Here is a 21,968-nt window from a genome sequence, read left to right on the forward strand (position 1 = left end):
ATCTACAATAACATAATTCTTTTTGTGTTATGTTAAATTATTAAAGATTTAAGCAAACAAATTTTGAGAATAAAGAGAAAAACTAAAGGTAAAATTTCCAGACATGAGGAAATTCTCTGCTCATTGTTTAAAAGCACTGGATAGCTCATAAAATCACTTTTATAGTCTCATTATAAAAAGAAATCAAGTGAAGCCAATTAAACACTCAGACTCAGTATTATTACCTGGCAGTTTCTTTCCATTCATACTCTTCTCCATCTCTATAACACAATTCATCCATTTCCGTGAAGAGATCATGGGGAATGTGCTCTTCATCATCATCTTCGGTACCAAGGATGAACTGAACTCTCTGGGATGGTGTGTCTTAACAAAATAAAAATTTAAATGCACTCAAAATTTTCCTCAATTCCTTCAAAGATAAATTCACAGTTTTGAAAGTGCAATGCTTTTGTTATAAATAAAGGTATTCCATCAAAATTCTTTTATTATTCAAATACTGTAATTCTGGAAGGAAACAAGGACCAACAATCCAGAAAAAGAGAATAGCACAGAAAGATCACCTCCACAGACAAAAAAGAAAAATTATATGTTAAAAATAAACAAGTCAAACTAATCTTATAATTAACTGATGTAAAAACAAAAATAGGCAACATCCAAAAACATGGAACACTATGCTTAGACAGAACTTTTCCTCTCTAAAAAATACATGAAGAGAGTGACGTCAGCATCATGGCGGAGTGAGCTTTCCCGTGAATTCTTCCCCCACAAAATACAACAAAAGTAACAGCCACAGACCAACAACGGAATCCCAGACAGTGAAAAGCTGGAGCGGAGGGATCCACACTGCCGCACATCTGAGAGCGGAACGTGCTGGGCCCCCGGAGGAAGTGGGGAGAGGTAAGGAGAACTCCGCTCCCTCCCCATCAGATCAGCGATCCGGTCCGCGCGGCTCCCAGAGAGGGGGGAGGGGCGGCCCTCGGCGGGAAACTGTAGCTCTTCGGGCTCTCTCAGCCAGTGGGAAACTCCCGCACAGAGGGCTCAGAGGAGCCACAGGGCTACCATCAACATCTGAGCAACCCAGAGAGCGGATAAAGAGGGGCAAACAAGAAGCCTCCCACGTCAGGGACCCAGAGGGCAAAAGAGAGAGCTCCCCCCTCCCCGCAACCCGGAGTCTGCAGCTCGACCAGATCTAGCGGTCCGAGGCAGACCTGAATAAACTGGACTGGACCCGTGGATCGCAGTGGGGAAAAGAAACAAAACAAAACAAAACAAAACTGCGGATCGCAGCAGAAAAACCGGGGCAGAGCGCAGGGGGCTTAGACTACACAGCCCTTTACCACCAGACAGTGGCGGCAGGTGGAAATTGCAACCAGAGACTTCCAGGATGAGGAAAATCAAAACCAACACAGGAACCACAATGCAAAAATATATGAAATCACCAGACCAGAAACAAAATGACAAGCACCCAGAAATCAACCCCGAAGACACAGAAATCCATAAACTAAATGACAGAGATTTCAAAATAGCTATCATAAAAACACTCAATGAAATACGAGACAACAGAGACAAACAATTCAATGAGATTAGGAGTTTCTTCACAAAAGAGATTGAAATCATAAAGAAAAACCAATCAGTGCTGATGGAGATGAAGAACACAATGGAGGAGATAAAGGAGAATCTGGAATCTTTAAAGAACAGAGCTGACAATATGGAGGAAAGAATTAGTACTTTAGAGGATAGGAATACAGATATACTCCAGATGGAAGAGGAGAGAGAACTAAGACTAAAAAGAAATGAAGAAAGACTCCGAGAAATATCGGACTCTATTAGAAAATGTAACATAAGAATTATAGGTATTCCTGAGGGAGAGGAGAGGGAAAGAGGAACAGAGAGCCTATTCAAGGAAATAATAGCTGAAAATTTCCCAAATCTGGGGAAGGAGCAGGAAATACCAGTAAGCGAAGCCAACAGGACTCCTATATATATTAACAGACAAAGGCCTTCACCACGACACCTAGTGGTAAGGCTAGCCAGGGTCAACGACAAAGAAACAATATTAAGGGCAGCTAGACAAAAACAAAAAATAACGTACAAAGGAACTCCCATCAGGCTCTCAGCGGATTTCTCAACAGAAACTTTTCAGGCTAGAAGAGACTGGAATGATATATTCAAAATACTAAAAGACAAAAACTTTCAGCCAAGAATACTCTATCCAGCAAAAATATCCTTCAAATATGATGGAGAAATAGTAACTCTCCCAGATAAACAAAAGCTAAGGGAGTTCATGGCCACAAGACCGCCACTACAAGAAATACTCAAGAAGGCCCTCAGGCCTGAAAAAAAGAAGAGAAAGGGAACACAAAGCTTGGAGTAAGGAGAAAAGTAGGTAGACAAACTCAGAGAAGTAGTAGATCTTTACCGGAATAGGTTAGCAACCACTTAAATACTAAACTCAAAGATCAAAGGAAGAAATTCACCAAAAATAAATTTAACCTCATCACTGTAAACACACAGCCACAACACAAGATAGAATAAGGTATAACAAGAGCAACTTAGAAGGGGAAGAGGAAAGTGACTGAATTGACTTAGTATAAGGAAATAGGAGGCTATCAGATAATGGACTATCTCATACAGAAGATTTTTCGCCCAAACCTCAAGGTAACCACTAAACAAATAATCAAATTAAAACCACATATGATAAACAAAGAGAAAACTAGAAGAATCATAAGACAGAACAACCAAACTGAATTGGCAGTCCAAAACAAATGGGACAAGAAACAAAGGAAATGCAAAAGAACCAGAAAATAAGTGACAAAACAGCAACATTCAACCCTCATATTTCAATAATTACCCTAAATGTAAATGGATTGAACTCTCCAATCAAAAGATACAGAGTGGCAGGATGGATTAAAAAGCAAGACCCAACAATATGCTGCCTTCAGGAAACACATCTTAGCACTAAAGACAAGCACAGGCTCAGAGTGAAAGGATGGAAGACAATACTCCAAGCTAATGGCAAACAAAAGAAAGCAGGAGTTGCCATACTCATATCAGACAAAGTAGACTTCAAGATAAAACAGGTTAAGAAAGACAAAGAAGGGAAATATATAATGATAAAAGGGACACTCCATCAAGAAGACATATCACTTATAAATATATATGCACCCAACATAGGAGCACCAATGTACATAAAACAACTATTAACAAACCTAAAAGGAGAAATCAACAACAACACAATAATAGTAGGGTACCTTAACACCCCGCTTACAGCAATGGATAGATCATCCAGACAAAAAGTTAATAAAGAAATATTAGACTTAAATGAAAATCTGGACGAGATGGACCTAGTAGACATATACAGAGCACTCCACCCAAAAACAGCTGACTACACATTCTTCTCAAGCGCGCATGGAACATTCTCTAGGATAGACCATATGTTGGGAAACAAAGCAAGCCTCAATAAATTTAAGAAGATTGAAATCATAACAAGCATCTTTTCAGACCATAAGGCTATGAAACTGGAAATGAACCAGGAAAAAAAAACTGGGAAAGTGACAAAAATGTGGAGATTAAACAACATGCTACTGAACAACCAATGGATCATTGATGAAATTAAAGGAGAAATCAAAAACTATCTGGAAACAAACGAAAATGATAACATGCCATATCAAACCATATGGGACGCAGCAAAAGCGGTCCTGAGAGGGAAACTCATAGTGATACAAGCCCACCTTAACAAACAAGAAAAAGCCCTAATAGGCAACCTTAAATTACACCTAACAGAACTAGAAAAAGAAGAACAAACAAAGCCCAAAGCCAGCAGAAGGAGAGAAATAATAAAAATCAGAGCAGAAATAAATGATATTGAGACCAAAACAACAGTAGAAAGGATTAATGAAACAAAGAGTTGGTTCTTCGAGAAGATAAACAAAATAGACAAACCCTTAGCCAGGCTAACTAAGAAAAAAAGAGAAAAGGCTCAAGTAAATAAAATTAGAAATGAAAGAGGAGAAATTACAACGGATACCATGGAAATACAGAGGATTATAAGAGAATACTATGAGAAATTATATGCCAACAAATTGGACAATCTAGAAGAAATGGATAAATTCTTAGACTTATACAACCTCCCAAAATTGAACCAAGAAGAAATGGAGAATCTGAATAGACCAATCACAAGTAAAGAGATTGAAATAGTAATCAAAAACCTCCCAAAAAATAAAAGTCCAGGACCAGATGGCTTCTCCAGTGAATTTTACCAAACATTCAAAGAAGATTTAATACCCATCCTCCTCAAACTATTCCAAAAAATAGAGGAAGATGGAACACTTCTTGAATCATTCTATGAGGCCAACATCACCCTGATACCAAAACCAGACAAAGACAATACAAAGAAAGAAAATTACAGGCCAATATCGCTGATGAACATTGATGCAAAAATCCTCAACAAAATATTGGCAAACCGAATACAACAATATATTAAAAAGATCATACACCATGATCAAGTGGGATTTATACCAGAGACGCAGGGATGGTTCAACATCCGCAAATCAATCAACGTGATACATCACATCAACAAAACAAAGAATAAAAACCACATGATCGTCTCAATAGACGCAGAGAAGGCATTTGACAAGATACAACATCCATTTATGATAAAAACTCTCAATAAAATGGGAATAGAAGGAAAGTACCTCAACATAATAAAGGCCATATATGACAAACCCACAGCTAACATCATACTCAACGGGGAAAGACTGAAAGCCATTCCTCTGAGAACAGGAACGAGGCAGGGCTGCCCACTCTCACCACTCCTGTTCAACATAGTACTGGAGGTTTTGGCCAGAGCAATTAGGCAAGAAAAAGGAATAAAAGGAATCCAAATAGGTAACGAAGAAGTGAAACTCTCACTATTTGCAGATGACATGATTGTATATATAGAAAACCCTAAAGAATCTGTTGGAAAACTGTTAGAAACAATCCACAACTACAGCAAAGTTGCAGGGTACAAAATCAATCTACAAAAATCAGTTGCATTTCTATATGCTAATAATGAACTAACAGAAAGAGAGCTCAAAAAGATAATACCATTTACAATTGCATCAAAAAGAATAAAATACCTAGGAATAAATCTTACCAAGGAGGTGAAGGACCTATACAATGAGAACTACAAGACATTATTGAGGGAAATCTACGATGACATAAAGAAATGGAAAGATATCCCATGCACATGGATTGGAAGAATAAACATAGTTAAAATGTCTATATTACCTAAAGCAATCTACAGATTCAATGCAATCCCAATCAGAATCCCAATGACATTCTTCACAGAAATAGAAAAAAGAATACTAAAATTTATATGGGGCAACAAAAGACCCCGAATAACTAAAGAAATCCTAAAGAAAAAGAACAAAGCAGGAGGCATCACAATTCCTGACTTCAAAACATACTACAAAGCAATAGTAATCAAAACAGCATGGTACTGGTACAAAAACAGACACACAGATCAATGGAACAGAATTGAAAGCCCAGAAATAAAACCACACATATACGGACAGCTAATTTTCGACAAAGGTGCTAAGGACATGCAATGGAGAAAGGAAAGTCTCTTCAATAAATGGTGTTGGGAAAACTGGACAGCCACATGCAAAAGAACGAAAGTGGACCATGTGCTATCGCCATTCACAAAAATTAACTCAAAATGGATCAAAGACCTGAAGGTGAGACCTGAAACTATAAAACTCATAGAAGAAAATATAGGCAACACACTATTTGACATTGGTTTTAAAGGAATCTTTTCAGATGACATGCCTACCCAGACTAGGGAAACTAAAGAAAAAATAAACAAGTGGGACTTTATCAGACTAAAGAGCTTTTATAAGACAAATGAAACCAGAATCAAGATGAACAAACAACCAACCAGCTGGGAGAGAATATTTGCAAAACATACATCTGACAAGGGGTTGATCTCCATAATATATAAAGAACTCACACAATTGAACAACAAAAAAACAAACAACCCGATCAGAAAATGGGCAGAGGAAATGAACAGACACTTCTCCAAGGAAGATATACAGATGGCCAATAGGCACATGAAAAGATGCTCAACATCACTAATCATCAGGGAAATGCAAATCAAAACAACACTAAGATACCACCTCACGCCCGTTAGAATGGCTATAATCACCAAGACAAAAAACAACAAATGTTGGAGAGGATGTGGAGAAACAGGAACCCTCATACACAGCTGGTGGGAATGCAAATTGGTGCAGCCTCTATGGAAAACGGTATGGAGATTCCTCAAAGAATTAAAAATAGAGATGCCCTATGATCCAGCCATCCCACTACTGGGAATCTATCCAACGCACCTGAAATCAACAATCCAAAGAGGCTTATGCACCCCTATGTTCATTGCAGCATTATTCACCATAGCCAAGAAGTGGAAGCAACCTAAGTGTCCCTCGACTGACGATTGGATTAAGAAAATGTGGTATATATATACAATGGAATACTACTCAGCCATAAAAAAAGACAAAATCGTCCCATTTGCAACAACATGGATGGGCCTGGAGCGTATTATGTTAAGTGAAATAAGCCAGAAAGAGAAAGACAAACACTGTATGATCTCACTCATATGTGGAATATAAACCAACACATGGACAGAGAAAACTGGACTGTGGTTACCCGGGAAGTGGGGGTGGGGGGTGGGCACAAGGGGTGAAGGGAGTCATATATGGGGTGATGGACAAACAAAAATGTACAACCCAAAATTTCACAATGTTAGAAACCATTAAAATATCAATAAAAATCACCAAAAAAAAAAAAAATACATGAAAATGTCAGATAAAATAGAACATTTAAAAATATGTAATTAATAGGTAGCTAAGTTCAAGAGTGAAAAAAGAAAATCCCCAAGTTCCAAAAAATGAAGAGGAAACTCCGAGCTAGGGGTATACAGAAACTGACTTTTCCTGTTATCATGGAGAAGCAAAACTCTGTCAGCTGAGGTTATGGAGGTAGGACAAGTCACTGCAAAGAATAGATATCCCACTCATGGCATCTGAATTTAAACTACCTATGTGGTACAGGATCCCCAAACAGGGAAATTAACATAAATTCTAGTCCAGGACAGTTGAATGCCCTAGGAACCCCATATAAACACACAAGCAAACAACTACAAGCATCAATTAAAAACAAAATCAAGTTCTGTTGAATATAAGAGATGAAGTCAAACTCAAAATTTACACCTAAGTAAACAAACATCCAGGCACTTGTAGGGGCAACAAACAGGGATATTAGAAGAGGTTAGAGAGTAGATTAGAAGGAATTATTAAAGAAGACAGATCTGAGGAAATTAGACAGACTGCATCAATGACAAAGAAGAAAACAGAAAACACAAAAGGTTAAGAGATATAAAGAACAGAAGAAGAAAGTTGAACAGGAAAAACCCCAGAAAGAATGGGGGAGAGGCAATAGAAAGATATATGACATGGGTCTTCATATTGAAGGAATACCCTGAGACCTATGCAGGACAAACACAGACATGCTGTGATTGAACGTCCTAACCTTTCAACATTTAAGTCTTGCACACTTTTTGTCAGACTTATCCCCAAGTAATATTTTTGGTGCTACTGTAAGTGGTATTTTTTATTTCAATTTCTGATCATTCATTGCTACTATACAGAAATACATAGAAATATAATTGATTTTGTATCCTACAACCTTGCTAAACTCGCTTAGTTCTGTAGTTTTGCAGATTGCTCAGGATTTGATACACACATGATCCTGTATCTGTGAATAAAGACAATTTTACTTCTTCTTTTGCTACCTGTATGCCTTTAATTTCTTTCTTGACCTTATTACACTGGCTAGGTACTCCAGTATAAGTACTAATTGCTATAAATTTTCTTCTAAGCACTGCTTTAGCCGCATCTAAAAAATTTCAGTAGGGAGGGAGCCCTCACTTTGCACAGTACCATGCCCTAAATGAAACCTGTGCATTTTAGAAGCGTGTCCTCACTTTGCAAGATTTTATCTCAGCTACTGCCCGTACTGTGTTTTTATTTTCATGAGTTCAAAATATTTCCTAATTTCTGTTATGACTGCTTCTTTAACATATGGGTTATTGAGAAGCATCTTGTTTAATTTGCAAATATCTGGGGATTTTTCTTGATATCTTTCTAGTTTAATTCTATTGTGGTCAGAGAATATATTTTCAGTCTTTCTAAATGTACCAAGACTTATTTTACGGCCTAGAATACAGTCTTTCTTGGTAAATGTTCCATTTACACTTATAAGGAATGTGTAGTCTGCTATTGTTGGGTGCAGTGTTCCACAAATGTGAATAGCAATCTGACTGATAGTGTTAATCAGGTCTTCTGTATCCTTACTGATTTTTTTGTTTACTTGTTCTCTCAATTACTGAGAAAGGAGAGCTGAAATCTCCAACTATAATTGTCGATTTACCTCTTTCTCCTTTCAATTTTATCAGTTCTTGCTTCATGTATTTTGAAGCTGTTTATACATGCATATACATTGAGGATTGTTACATCTTGGTTTCAGCAATTTGATTTTTATGTGCCTTTGTGTGGTTCTCTTCATGTTTCTTCCCCTGGGGTTTTGTTCAGCTCCTTGGATCTGTGAGTTCAGAGTGTTTATTAAATTTGGAAATTTTGCAAAAATTGTTTCTTCAAATATTTTTTTCTGCCACCCTCCTTTCTGGCACTCCAATTATACATATGTTAGACTACCTGATATTGTTCTACACATTACTGATGCTCTGTTTATTCATTTTTAGTTTTTCTTCTCTGTTTCATTTTGGATAGTTTCTATCATTCTGTCTTCAAAAATCACTGAAAATGAAAATTTTTTTTTTTCCGTAGTGTCAAGTCTTCCGTTAATCTTATCTAGTGTATTTTTCATTTCAGATATTGTATTTTTCATCTCTAGAAGTTCCATTTTGGGCTTTCTTATATTTTCAGTTTTTCTCCTCATCAATATTTTCCTCTATCCTCTTGAACGTATAAAGCATACATATTATAGTTGCTTTAACATGCTTGTTTTCTAATTCCATCAACTCTGTCATTTCTGGATCTGTTTCTATTGATTTCTTTTTCTCTTGGTTATGGCTCATATTTTCCTACTTCTTTATATTTCAAATAATTTATGTCTGTCAGATACCATGAATTTTACATGGTTAGGTGCTGGATTTTCCTGTATTTCTTTTAGTAGTATTATACTTTGTTCTGGCATGCAAATACTTGAAATCTCTTTACTTCTTTCCAGACCTGCTTTTAAGAATTTTTAGAGCAGATCCACGGCAGCCTTTAGTGTAAAACTAGTTAAGACCCATTACTAAGGCAATACCCTTCTGAGACCTCTATCCAATGCCCTGTATACAAGGTCTTTTCATTTTGACTGATGGGAACACATCCTATCCCCAGTCTTAGGTAAAATCCAGGTATTACTTAGCCTGCTGCTCTTCACAAAAACTTTCCTTTAGCATAGCACACAAGTGCCTAGAGGAGTACAGCTCACATAGCTTTGCTAAAATGCACACACTAGGACTCATGGTGCAGAGATGGCCGTGTGGGCCCATGATGTCCTAAAAAACCAATGATGCCCTGTAAGTCAACTAAGTGTAATTTCTGTTATGACTGCTTCTTTAACCTATGGGTTATTGAGAAGCATCTTGTTTAATTTGCCTAATTTGTCTAAGAGTCCTCCTCAGGTTACACAGCTATTTTTTCTGGCTCTCGCTTTTCCCACCCAAGGGCCACTTAAATCCGCACTACCAATGTTTATTATCTGATAACATTCTCTTTCCTCTACTATATGCCTTTTTTCTTTCTGATTTCCTGTCTATTGGTATGTCTATATTTCTGTGTTTTCAAAGAAAAATCGTGTCCTTCTATAGACAAAACTATCAAATCAGAGCACTCTTTTTTGCACAGATAACCAAGTAATCTAGCTTAGTGAATAAAATCTTCTGGCCAAAAAGTGTGTTTAAAAATGAAAAAAAAATTTCATTCTCTTCCAGGAGCCTGAAGATTCCAGACATTTGTTCACTGCATATGTAAGTAATAAAATATATGACAGATAAAACATATAAGAGAAAAGGAAATAAAACCCTACTGAATTGAAGTTTAAGCGCCAAGACTCAACTTTTACGATGCAAAGCCTGGAATACGATGAAGAAAACAAAGCTCCTTACTTTTTTCAGTTACCCCAAGTAGATCTTAACCTCTAAACTAAATATTTTTCTTGTAGAAAAAATATCCTTTCTTCAATTAGTATTTCTCAATGCATATAATATGTCTAAATTATTGCAGACATAGAATTTAAAAAAGGAAATATTCAATGTTTAAAAAAAAAAAAGCTTTCCAGGAAAGAACTTGAAATGGTTAATGAAGAACTAGTGTTTTCTCTTACCATAAGAAGGAGATTCCCGTCCATCTTCTTTATCTGATTCTTTATCTTTTCTTCTCCGGTGGTGATGTTTGTGTCCACGATGCCTATGACGCCGACGACTCTCTTTACTAAACGGGACATGAACACCAATATATACAGCTCGATGACCTAGCAAAAAGTTTGGAAACATATTACTGGTTTTCCGATAGGGAAAAAAAGTGGTATACACAAAGCATACCAAAATTTACTTTGATAAAAAAGAATTACATATAAGCTCATATAATTAACAATGCTAGTCTCCTGTTACTTCTCTTATTTTACAGAGCTACACAGTGTTACACCAAGGGCTAATACCATTGACTGATAAATACACTAGATATACAGGTTACTAGTGTAAGCATTAGTTTGTAAGTCTAAAAAGATATTCTGAGAAAGAAGAGCTTGGCCTGCCTGAAATCATACAGTACGTAGACATAAATTTATTCCATCAACATTTTGGCCAATCCTAGCTAGTAGGGTCGTTAAGAGATACGCTTTAATGATGATTAAATACTTCAAAATCAATATTCACAAATAGATATTTGTAAATATTTACTACTTTTCAAAGCTTTGAAAATCTCAAATCAGCAAGGTCCAAATTACTGAGGGCTACATTACATGTAAATGGTCCAAATATTCCAATTAAAGGGTAGGAATTGTCAGACTAGGGGAAAAAAGCAATACAGTAAGGTTATCATACACTTTTTTTTTTTTTTTGCTGAGGAAGATTGGCCCTGGGCTAACATCCATGCCCACCTTCCTCTATTTTATATGGGATGTCACCACAGCATGGCTTGACAAGTGGTATGTCAGTGTGCACCTGGGATCCGACCCGGCGAACTCTGGGCCGCCAAAGCAGAGCACGCGCACTTAACCGCTACGCCACCAGGCCGGCCCTGGGTTATCATATACTTTTAAAATAGAAAAAGCTACTGCTGATGTTTCATTATCCTGAGTTTACATTCTGACCAACAAAACAATTAGGAAAGGGAATCTCTGCTTTTGACCGCTAAATGAAACTGAATCAGGGAACTAGACAGCTAGCAGCACTATGGCAAATACTGAGAGGCAGGTACTTGATTTTTTAAGGAGTTTAAATGAGGTTCCTATCTAAGCTGTATTAAGTGAAAGGGGTCATGGACTACAAGTTTAACTAATTTGCAACTTTTGAAAACCATCTGGCATAGAGCTGCTTTTTGCCCTTATGTACAACATAAAAAAGTAATATGCTGAAATAAGAGCAGTTAATGACATTCTTTCCTAATAAAATCCATAAGATGGTAAGAAAATAAATAGCTCAAGAAACTCAAGATCTTCATCTTGAGTGGATGAGATTTGAAAGTATAGTCAATCTTCATTATTTGTGGATTCTGTATTTGCAAATTTGCCAACTCACTAAAATTTACTTGTAGGCCCAAGATCAATACTCTTGGCAATTTCGCAGTCATTTACAAACACGCACAGAGTAGCAAAAAACTTGAGTTGCCCAATGCCCACGTACCCAACTAAGGTTGAAAAATGTAACACTGACTTTTTGTTTCAGTTGCCAACAGTCACGTGCCATGTAATGATGTTTCAGTCAACAACTGACCACATATGGGTGGTCCCATAAGATTGGTACCACATAGCCTAGGTGTATAGCAGGCTATACCATCTAGGTTCATGTAAGTACACTGTATAATGTTGGCACAAGGACAAAATCACCTAACAACATATTCTCAGAACGTATCCACATCGTTAAGCAACACATGACTGTATATTAATATCAGTAACATAAACAATTACCTTTCAAACTAAAAGAGGACTAGACCTACGGAAACACACTAAACTAAAATCAGTTGTTTAAACATCTCCCAATACCCTGCACTCTATCTAGTACGTGGTAAGTACTAGATAAAGAATTACAGAAATTAAATATCAATTATTTGAAAAAATGTTACTAGAAAATCCCAAATTTAAAAACCAATTATATAGAGTTTCTTTTGGGGATGACGGAAATGTTCTGGAATTAGAGAATGGTGATAGTTGCACAACATAGTAAATATACTAAAAAATGATAAATTATACACTTGAAAATAGTGAATTTTATGTTTTGTGAATTATATCTCAATAAGAAAAGTAAAAAAAAACAACTATAACAAAACTCAGTGATCTTACAATTTTTTTTTTTTTAAGGAAAATTAGCCCTGAGCTAACATCTGTTGCCAATCCTCCTCTTTTTTGCTGAGGAAGATTGGCCCTGGGCTAACATCGTGCCCATCTTCCTCTACTTTATAGGGGATGCTGCCACAGCTTGGCTTGATAAGCAGTGCGTAGGTCCGCGCCTGGGATCCGAACGGTACGCCAAAGCAGAGCACACGAACTTAACCGCTACACCACTGGGCCGGCCCCAACAATTTTATTTTAATGAAACTATTCTCTTCTAAACACAAAAGAATAGTGGCAATTAAAGAGTCAAATTCTCATCACTGTACACTGGGAATTACAAAGTTGTTACTCCAATTAGTACTAATGGGTTTTGGCACACAAGCCCCAGTGCACCAAAACAAAAATAAATTCTATGAGTTTGCAATTTAGAAAGACGAGATAAATAAGAATACGCTAGAATCCAAAGACTGGGAGATCAAACCTTACTGTTTTTTCTGCTTTCATTTTTGCCCTTAGTGTTCTCTGTTAGAATTTTTTTCTTTCCTTTTTCTTTCACATTTACTTTACTCCATCAAAGGCCTCTTCAGTCAAACTTGGAGATAAACAATTTCTCCCTCAAATTTGATACTGAAATTTAGCTATGTACACAGTATGCAAAGCTAAGGGCCATGGGGTAACCACGGGAAGCCAAGGAACACTGTCAAGTGCCTCTCTTCATGTTTTAGGTCACATATATTTGAGGGATGACATTAAATAGTAAGTGATGGATAAAATGTATCACTGTACATTTGAATTAATAAAATTATTGCTAAAAATTTTAACTATCCTAGTCCCCATAATTCACAGAATTTAACCACAAGCTTCTAGGTAACTGAGGTTCTTTCTAGAAGCCCTAGTAAGCCCAGACTTTTAAAGTCAATTTTAAAAGAGAGAGTTTTTTTTCATCTCAGAAAGTAAATGTGGACAACATTTGTGTCTCTTTTCATCTTCTTTTTAAAAGCAAAAGATTAATGGCCCCATATGGTACCAGCTTTCACAGAAGACTTTAACTTAAGAATGTAGTTCTCAAAAAGACCCAAATATAAGTCTATCAAAACATTTGCCATGAACACCACCTTAACCAAGTGTTCAAGGTTAACCTCACCAATAATAAGTCATGTTGATATCATATGTCCACAGATATGATACACTGAAAAGAGTACATCACTTTCGTGGTATGCTCCCCAAATATCCATAATCTCAGTCTGTTCATATGATAACATTAGCCAAACCCAAAGTTAGAAACTTTCTACGAAGTATCTAACCACCACTCTTAAAAAATGTCAAGGTCATGAAAAACAAGGAAAGACTGAGAAACTGTCACAGATTAGAGGAAACTAAGGCGAAATGACAACTAACTATACTACAGGACCCTGAACTGTTCAACTGGATCTTGGAACAGAAAAAGGACATCAGTGGAAAAGCTAATGAAATCTGAATAAAATGTGAAGTTTAGTTAACAGTATTATACCACTGTGAATTTCCTCATTTTCATAAACTTACAATGGTTATGTAAAATGTTAACATTAGAAAACGCTGGGTGAAGGGTATACAGAACACTCTGTACTATCTTTGCGTTGTAAAGATAAATTTACTCTTCTGTAAATCTAACATTATTTCAAAAGAAAAAGAAAAAAAAAAAAGCCATTTGCCAGGACTACTTCTGGCTTAGGGAAGATAAGTTTGGCAAATAACTCATTTGCTCCATAATTCTATGCTGAGGTTATTATAGCATTTTAAAAGGCTGATGTAACAGATCTATAAAATGAACATTTAGATGGCAACTAGTGATAACTGTGGCTTATTAGTCTGGCACTCTAGTTTGCTCATAATACAAATTACCCAGCCTGCTAGAAATGAAAAAAATAAAAGAACTAACTGATTTTATAACTGGCACTTCAATTTTCCAAGTTCAGTGATGGTAACCATCAGTGAAGTTTGAAAAGCATTCTGAAATCTATGTTTTGCCAATACTTTGAACAAAGAGTACATAATCAGGGAATGTTCTATGTGCGGATATAGGTAGCAGTTACATGGGTGTTTGCAGTATTATTATTCTTTAAATTGTATTTAGAAAAGTGTTGAACACTCTTCTAAATGTACGCTCTACCTCACAACAACAACAAAAAATGTTTCAACAAATAATAGGGAAAACTTAAAGGACACTAACAAACATTCATTAGTAATTTACCCCCCTACCATAAGTTATTTTAAACAAACTTATTTTCTAGTTCTTTTTTTTTCAAACGATGTTCACAGTTGAGCTGGTTTTTAAAAAGCTTAAGTTATTTTAAACAAACTTACTTTCTAGTTCTTCTTTTTCAAACTTGGTATTCACAGTTGAGCTGGTTTTGCCAAGATCCACAACAGCTTCTTCATCGTGACCCTAAAAAGAAATTATTCTCATTCAGTCACGAAATCAATATATACTGAGGACCTGCTAATAGGTGTATTATTTGAGATAGCCAATAATATGTAACAGATTGCCTTCCTCTCAAAGAATTAATTTCTTATTCTAGCTAACTGCATTCTTTTTAAAATATGCTTATAGGCTTTTTGGGTTTTTTTTAATCCACAGAAGACCATTCAAAAATTTCATGTAAGAATTAAGGTGACAAAGATTTTTAATTGGTCTTCTATGGAAGTTACTAAGTAATGGGTAAATATATTCACTTCAACAGAAAGACCCTCCAGATCAGAAATTAAAGAAAATCTGTGGTGAAGGCGACCCTTAGATATTAATATAGAATGCTTTCTTTCTTGTTCTTTGCTCTTAGGTCCTCTGATTAAAAGGAACACTTAACTCAGCTATACTGGACTGGATTGCGGTTAAATATAAAATTGTTAAAACTGAGTCTACAGACTTAACACGTAGTACCACTCTCACTCATAAATTAACCAAGAACCAACCAAAGTTATAAGAACTTTTTATTTCTCTACAAAGTAAAAGCCATGCCAAAATGGAATCTCTAAAGAGATTCTAGCTTTGAGTTGTGAAAGCCTACCTTTATAATTTTGTTCCCTTCTTCAGCTCAACAAAAAGACTAGACATATTTATTGTAAAATACTGCATACACTATTTTTAAAAGAATAAAATTTTAGCTTTAACTTTCCTTCTCCATTTCTAATAATTTTCAAAGGAATATTATAATACTCCTCATTAACTACTTATCATGAACTTATTATGCACAAGATTCTGTGCCACAGATAGAGACAGATGAGCAAATTCCCTTTCCTCAAAACGTCTTCTATTTGAGCTGTAGCTCACTCTGGACCCTTGCCCAGCAAGGGTCTGCTGGAGCTGTGCAAGGAAATATTCGGCCTCACCGACCTTTACCATCGCTGGGCAGCATAAGGCCTTGAACCTTGTACAATACGACTACCACAAGATGTCCCCACAGGTGCACCCCGACTAGATGGCAAGGATGACAAGGAAGACGCCACCTGCCACTTCCAGTTCCTCAGGAAAGTCTATTCCATTTTAAGTGACCAAGACTAGACAGCACTGTACAATGAGCAGGGAATAGCAGACAAGGACTCTGCTGTGCTCAACCAAGCCCAGGTCCTGAGGAAGAGCTGGCTGATATTCAGCAGGCCTAACTGAAATTCAAGGGTGACATGGATCAGCTCACAGAGTCTGTGCTGTGTGGGCAGTACACAGAGGAACCCAGAATATGGAACCTCACTCAGAAAGCCATTCACACCGGAGAGGTCCAATCTTATCACGCTTTTGTCAAAGAATCAAAGCTAAAGATGAATACAAGGAAAAGGATGGCCCAGGAAGAGGCTAAAGAACCAGAAAGGAGCAAGAAGGGCCTGGGGCTCGAAGCAGTGGATGACCTGAAACCAGTCATTCAGAGCAAGCAAAAGGATGGACAACAGGAAATGGACGCTGTTCTGGAAGGAAGCAAAGCACTACAAACCTTCCACGGCAGGAGAGGAAAAAAACAACTTTCAAGAAAGAAAAGAAATAATCTCATTCATTCTCTTCGAAGGTCCTTATGCTTTAATTGATACCCTTGTAGGCAACAGAGACAACTGGAGATGAGAGAATTAAATAACAAAAAAATAGTAATATTAACATTAACCACAACATTGTTAACACTCTAATGAATATCATTTTTCCGGAATGAAGTTACTTTTTTATCCATCCGATTATAGTATTTTTCAAATTCTCAAGAACATAAACTCTCGTCCATTCTCGTTTTCTTTGTGGTTGCTCTTATGGCCCCACATCTTCTCTAGCACTCAGAACAATAAACCAGAATGACAAGTAACGTAGTTAGCTTCTTACCGCTTTCAATGTCCAAGCATACACCAGAGGACCAGTTTGTTTTAGAAAGGATCAAATAGGAGGTTGGGTAAAACGATCTTTTAAAGTCACCTCCAACTTTTGATGATCTAAAATATCATACTTCAGTGTATACAGAGTAGATTCATATACAATTGTTCCTTGCTATCCAAGCTCCCAGTGTCCAAATTCTCATAACTTAAAACCCAGAAACTAAATCAATTTTATTGAATTTTCAAAAAATTCCCTGCTATCCAAACTCACATTTGCTACCCAAAACTCAGAACCAGATCCAGTATATTAAGGAAATGCATATCTCTTGATATCCAAACTTACTTACTTTTTTTTTTAATCTCATAAAAATGTTTATTTTGGGGTTATATTACAGAAAATGGTTTCCGGTATGATACAGGTTTTTTGTTTTTTGGGTTTTTTTTGCTATTACTTTGTTATTACTTTTATTTATTTCTTTATTTTCACCATTTAATTTTTTTTCTTTTTTTTTATTGCAGTAACATTGTACAAATTTCAGGTGTACATTAGGTGTACATTATACTTCTATTTCTGCATAGATTACATCATGTTCACTATCCAAATACTAATTACAACCCATCACCACACACATGTGCCTAATCCTCCCTTTTGCCCTCCTCCCTCCCCCAAACTTACTTTCTGAAGGTTAGATATCCAAACTGTAGAATCGAATAGATTTGGATATCAAAAGGTACCCAGATATGACTCTGAAGGACTGGTGTTCAGTTTAATATAGGAAACTCAGAAAAGCTAAACGACTTGGTAAGGCTCCTTATTTAAAGGAGTGGGAAGTAGGCTGTGTAGACCACGAGACATTTTCATATGATGGAATAAGTAAGAAGACAGACAACAGCATGTACAGTTGATCAAACTGCCTCGCAGCAGTCATACACACTTAGTAATGAGGAAAGGCTAAAGTAGGAAACAAAGACACAAAAACACACACAAAAAACCCAAAAAAGTACAAGAATGAATAATTAATGATCACTAACCATTAAGCATGTCATACTCTAAAACCTTTAGCTTTCCTCCAATGAGTTCACGTCATTTAGTCCCTAAGCATGCACAGATCCAAAAGATAAGCTGTCTCCTAAATAAAAGACGTGGAAGTTGCATTAGCTGAAGAGGGTAGCATACTGTGTATTCTAAAAGGGATTAACTGCTCCCATTCTAAACTATCATTTAGCCCGAACCACTGACAAGATAGGAAGGAAAACAATACACTTATATCAAACCCCTAAACAAAAAAAAAACCTTTTATTTCTAAGCAGATATACTTACATGTTTAGATGTACTAACACTAATCAGCTAATACTCAAAAATAGCTTAAGTTGGGCAATCTCACAATATTTATTTATTTAAAATACACATACTTTATGACCTCTAAACATCTATCATAGAAAAATACTCCCAATATATGCAAAAAGTGGCATGTTAAAAAAAGGATGTCCATCAGCACATCCTCTCATGGTCCATCCAGCTTGCTCCCATTAGATACTCTCGATGAAGACTTAAGTAGTCATTTAACCTAAAGCCAAGTGAGGATATTATTTTCTTGTTATTGTTTGGGTTTTCAACGAAAACGTTTTCATGTGTAACTTGTAGAATAAACTAGTCAAAATGTTAAAAGTCTAAAAAATTGACAATACTAGCACTGTAAAAAGAAAGGGAGGGGAGGAGCATCTGCACCTCTCCCTTCTCTTAAAAACATTACTTAGCTTTTCAACAACTGTGAAACATGAATCAGAAAGGCAGTCTGCTACAAATGCAAATATTAAGTAGGCCACACAAACCGGCCCTTGACATATTACAAGTAATTCAACAAAGTGTGCAGGGTGCCTTTGGCTATATACTGAAAATCTCTTAGAACAAAGCCATTGGTGTTTCAAGGGGCCAATACATTTCTGAAACAAATATACTTCATTTTAAATCCTATTATTTGAGGATAATGCTTTAAGTCATATTTCTAAATACAGAGGAAGTTAATACACTGTATAGAGTAAATTTTTATTTGTGTTCTTTTTTAAAGTTTACACAAAAAATATATGTACATATTAAACACTTGGAAGGCTAAACACCTAATTGCTAACTAACTCTGTCTCATTCTGATGACTTGGAAAGCACTGGGGAATAACACAGACACTCACATGTGTTTAATTTTTTGTTACAACAAACATGTTTTACTATTAGTAATTTAAAAAAAGAATAAATCCAAATTTCAATCTGTTAATATGTCAGTTGTTTTTAAATTTACATTTGGAAAAAATTCTTCCTCATTTTTTAACTCTAAGAATATAGTGGAAAACTAAAAATAGCAACAGCAAAGAGCAATCCCTGACATCAAAATCTTTTCCTTCTCAACCTCAGATGAGTGAGTGACACAAGCCAGTACTTAAAAAGCCTACCTAAAATGAAATAAAGCCCAGGCACTGGGAAAACTCAAATGTATGGAAGAATAAAAAGGCACCCAAAATATATCAATACAAGACTGACTCACTCTATCTAGGTAACTATTACAACCACTCTATAACAAAGAAGACAATAGATTTAAGAATTATCCCGCGCTCCGCTACTGGCGGCCCGGGTTCGGATCCCGGGCGTGCACCAACGCACCGCTTCTCCGGCCATGCTGAGGTCGCATCCCACATACAGCAACTGGAAGGATGTGCAACTATGACATACAACTATCTACTGGGGCTTTGGGGGAAAAAAAAGGAGGAGGATTGGCCATAGATGTTAGCTCAGAGCCAGTCTTCCTCAGCAAAAAGAGGAGGATTAGCACGGATGTTAGCTCAGGGCTGATCTTCCTCACACACAAAAAAAAGAATTATCCATATAAGATCATAAAGTTTAAATTCTCTGTATACGAAATGACCCATGTACATGGTATTTGTTGCAGCTTGTAATAGGAAGACCGGAAACAATCCAAGGGTCCCTTAATAGAGGAATGGCTATGCATCCAACAGAATACCAAGCTACTGAAAAAAACGAGGACATTCTCTACATACTGGCATGGAAAATATCTAATTCCTATTATAAAATGAAATACACACAAGGTAGAGAACCACATATATAGTATGCTACTTTTTGTAAGTGTAAGAAACTCCCCAGAATAGGAATATTTGAATTTGCATAATGAAACACTGGAAGGACACACAAGAAAATAGTACGACTGGTTACCTCTGGCAGTAGAGATAGACATCTGGATTTATTATTTTTTATACTGCTTTGATTTATTTTAACCATGTGAATACAGAGGCAGACTTAGGTATGCAACTGTTTGAAAGCCACTTCACCTGCCTTGGTCCTCCAATACAGAGTGTAATCCCCACTTGAAAGAGCTATGGGATGAGACACTATGTGCAAGTGCCAAGCACAAGCGCATAACCCACAGAAGATGACCACACTTTTACCGAATCTGAATAAGGAAACTATTCCATTTTTCTTTTTTTGTGCTTTTTTCTTTTTTGAGGGGAAGATCAGCCCTGAGCTAACATCTGCCAAGCCTCCTTTTTTTTTTTTTTTTGCTGAGGAAGACTGGCCCTGGGCTAACATCCATACCCATCTTCCTCCACTTTATATGGGACGCCTGCCACAGCATGGCCTGACAAGCGGTGCGTCGGTGCGTGCCGGGGATCCGAACCACCGAACTCCGGGCCGCCACAGCGGAGCGCACGCACTTAACCACTTGCGCCACCGGGCTAACCCCCATTTTTCTATAAAAGTCTTTCTCATCTACTATATATCTTTAAAACTAGATTAACTAGAGAAGTTTTACGAGTACAGAAACAAATGCCTGCTAATTTCCTAATTACAACTGATGTGAGGATTTAAAATGTATCCTAAAACAATATTATGGTTGTACAGGAGAATTATTCATAAGAAATGCATACAGAGTATCTAGGATGAAATGCCAAGATGCTGCAACCAACTTTCATAAAGATCTAAAATTGTATTAAGAGATTCTATGATATATTATAAATTCAGACACACCTAGAAAATGTGTTGAAATTCAGCTTCCCTTGCCCTATGCTAGAGATGCTGATTCAGCAGGTTAAGGTAGAGCCTAAGCATCTGTATTTTTACTAACCTCCTTCCTTCAGAAAACAAAATGTACATTGCAACTCACAAGAAAATACTGTAAATAAAAGTAAATACTGTAAATAAAAGTAAATACTGTAAAGTTACCATACACTTTCACTGTAACATAAGAAATTCTAAATCTATAGTGTTCTAAAAGTTGATTTGTATGCCAGACTATTCTCCCCAAGATGCCCAGGGCAATCTACCCAAGTATATAAATAACAATGTTGTCCCCTCAAAATAAAAGTTTTCTCCAAACAATCCCAATTCCCAATCCTATCCCCACCTACCACCAATAGTTGAACTTAAATATTAGAAAAATTTAAATTTATGGGCAAAGAGTTTAAGAATAAGGCAAATAATCTTTTCTAATCTACTTAAAGGGAAAAATCATCAATGACTACTGTTTCATAAAATGAAAAGCCAAAGAATGATATTCATAGTTTCTAAAGAACTCACTTGGCATGTTTTTGATCCGTTCATTACTCCAAAATAAGCAGAAGAGACGTAAAAGGTATATGGAAAATCATTGCAAATTTAAAACTGCAAATTTTAAACTCAGGCAATCATGTGACTCTCACAGAAGAAGTTTAAAGCCTTGGGAAAAATGCTTTGTCACCAGACAGACGGTGAACTGGACAGATTCAGACACTGGAACAAAAAGCTTCAGAAATTTTTATTTCAAATACCATGGTTAAAACTAAAGACAATTTGAGTTCTCAAAAGTTTCAAAGGGAAAAAGTGAAGAAATCAAAGAACCAGGCCGGCCGCGTAGCGCAGCGGTTAAGGGCATGCGCTCCGCTTCGGCGGCCCGGGGTTCGCAGGTTCAGATCCCGGTCACACAGCGACACACCGCTTGTCAAGCCATGCTGTGCTGGCGTCCCATATAAAGTAGAGGAAGATGTGCAGGGATGTTAGCCCAGGG

At 36.6% G+C, this 21,968-nt stretch overlaps 1 protein-coding gene and 1 pseudogene across 8 annotated transcripts in view; one reads left to right on the forward strand and one right to left on the reverse strand.

Moving 5' to 3' along the window:
- The window catches only part of SLC4A7 (solute carrier family 4 member 7), a 119,101-nt gene that overhangs the window by 64,380 nt on the left and 32,753 nt on the right, over positions 1–21,968 (reverse strand). For 7 of the 8 annotated variants that reach the window (XM_058554088.1, XM_058554080.1, XM_058554043.1 and 4 more), the window contains exons 2-4: positions 14,941–15,022; positions 10,432–10,578; positions 225–363 (exon numbers count right to left, since the gene is read on the reverse strand). In XM_058554088.1, coding sequence (XP_058410071.1) covers positions 225–363; positions 10,432–10,578; positions 14,941–15,022 — 368 coding nt within the window. Of the gene's footprint in view, positions 1–224; positions 364–10,431; positions 10,579–14,940; positions 15,023–17,952; positions 18,122–21,968 lie in introns of those variants that run through there. The other variant, XM_058554048.1, reaches the window with a different exon arrangement.
- On the forward strand, positions 15,292–16,650 carry LOC131411306 (dnaJ homolog subfamily C member 9-like; annotated as a pseudogene).

Source organism: Diceros bicornis, chromosome 2, assembly GCF_020826845.1.
Source record: "Diceros bicornis minor isolate mBicDic1 chromosome 2, mDicBic1.mat.cur, whole genome shotgun sequence".
Taxonomy (NCBI): Eukaryota; Metazoa; Chordata; class Mammalia; order Perissodactyla; family Rhinocerotidae; genus Diceros; species Diceros bicornis.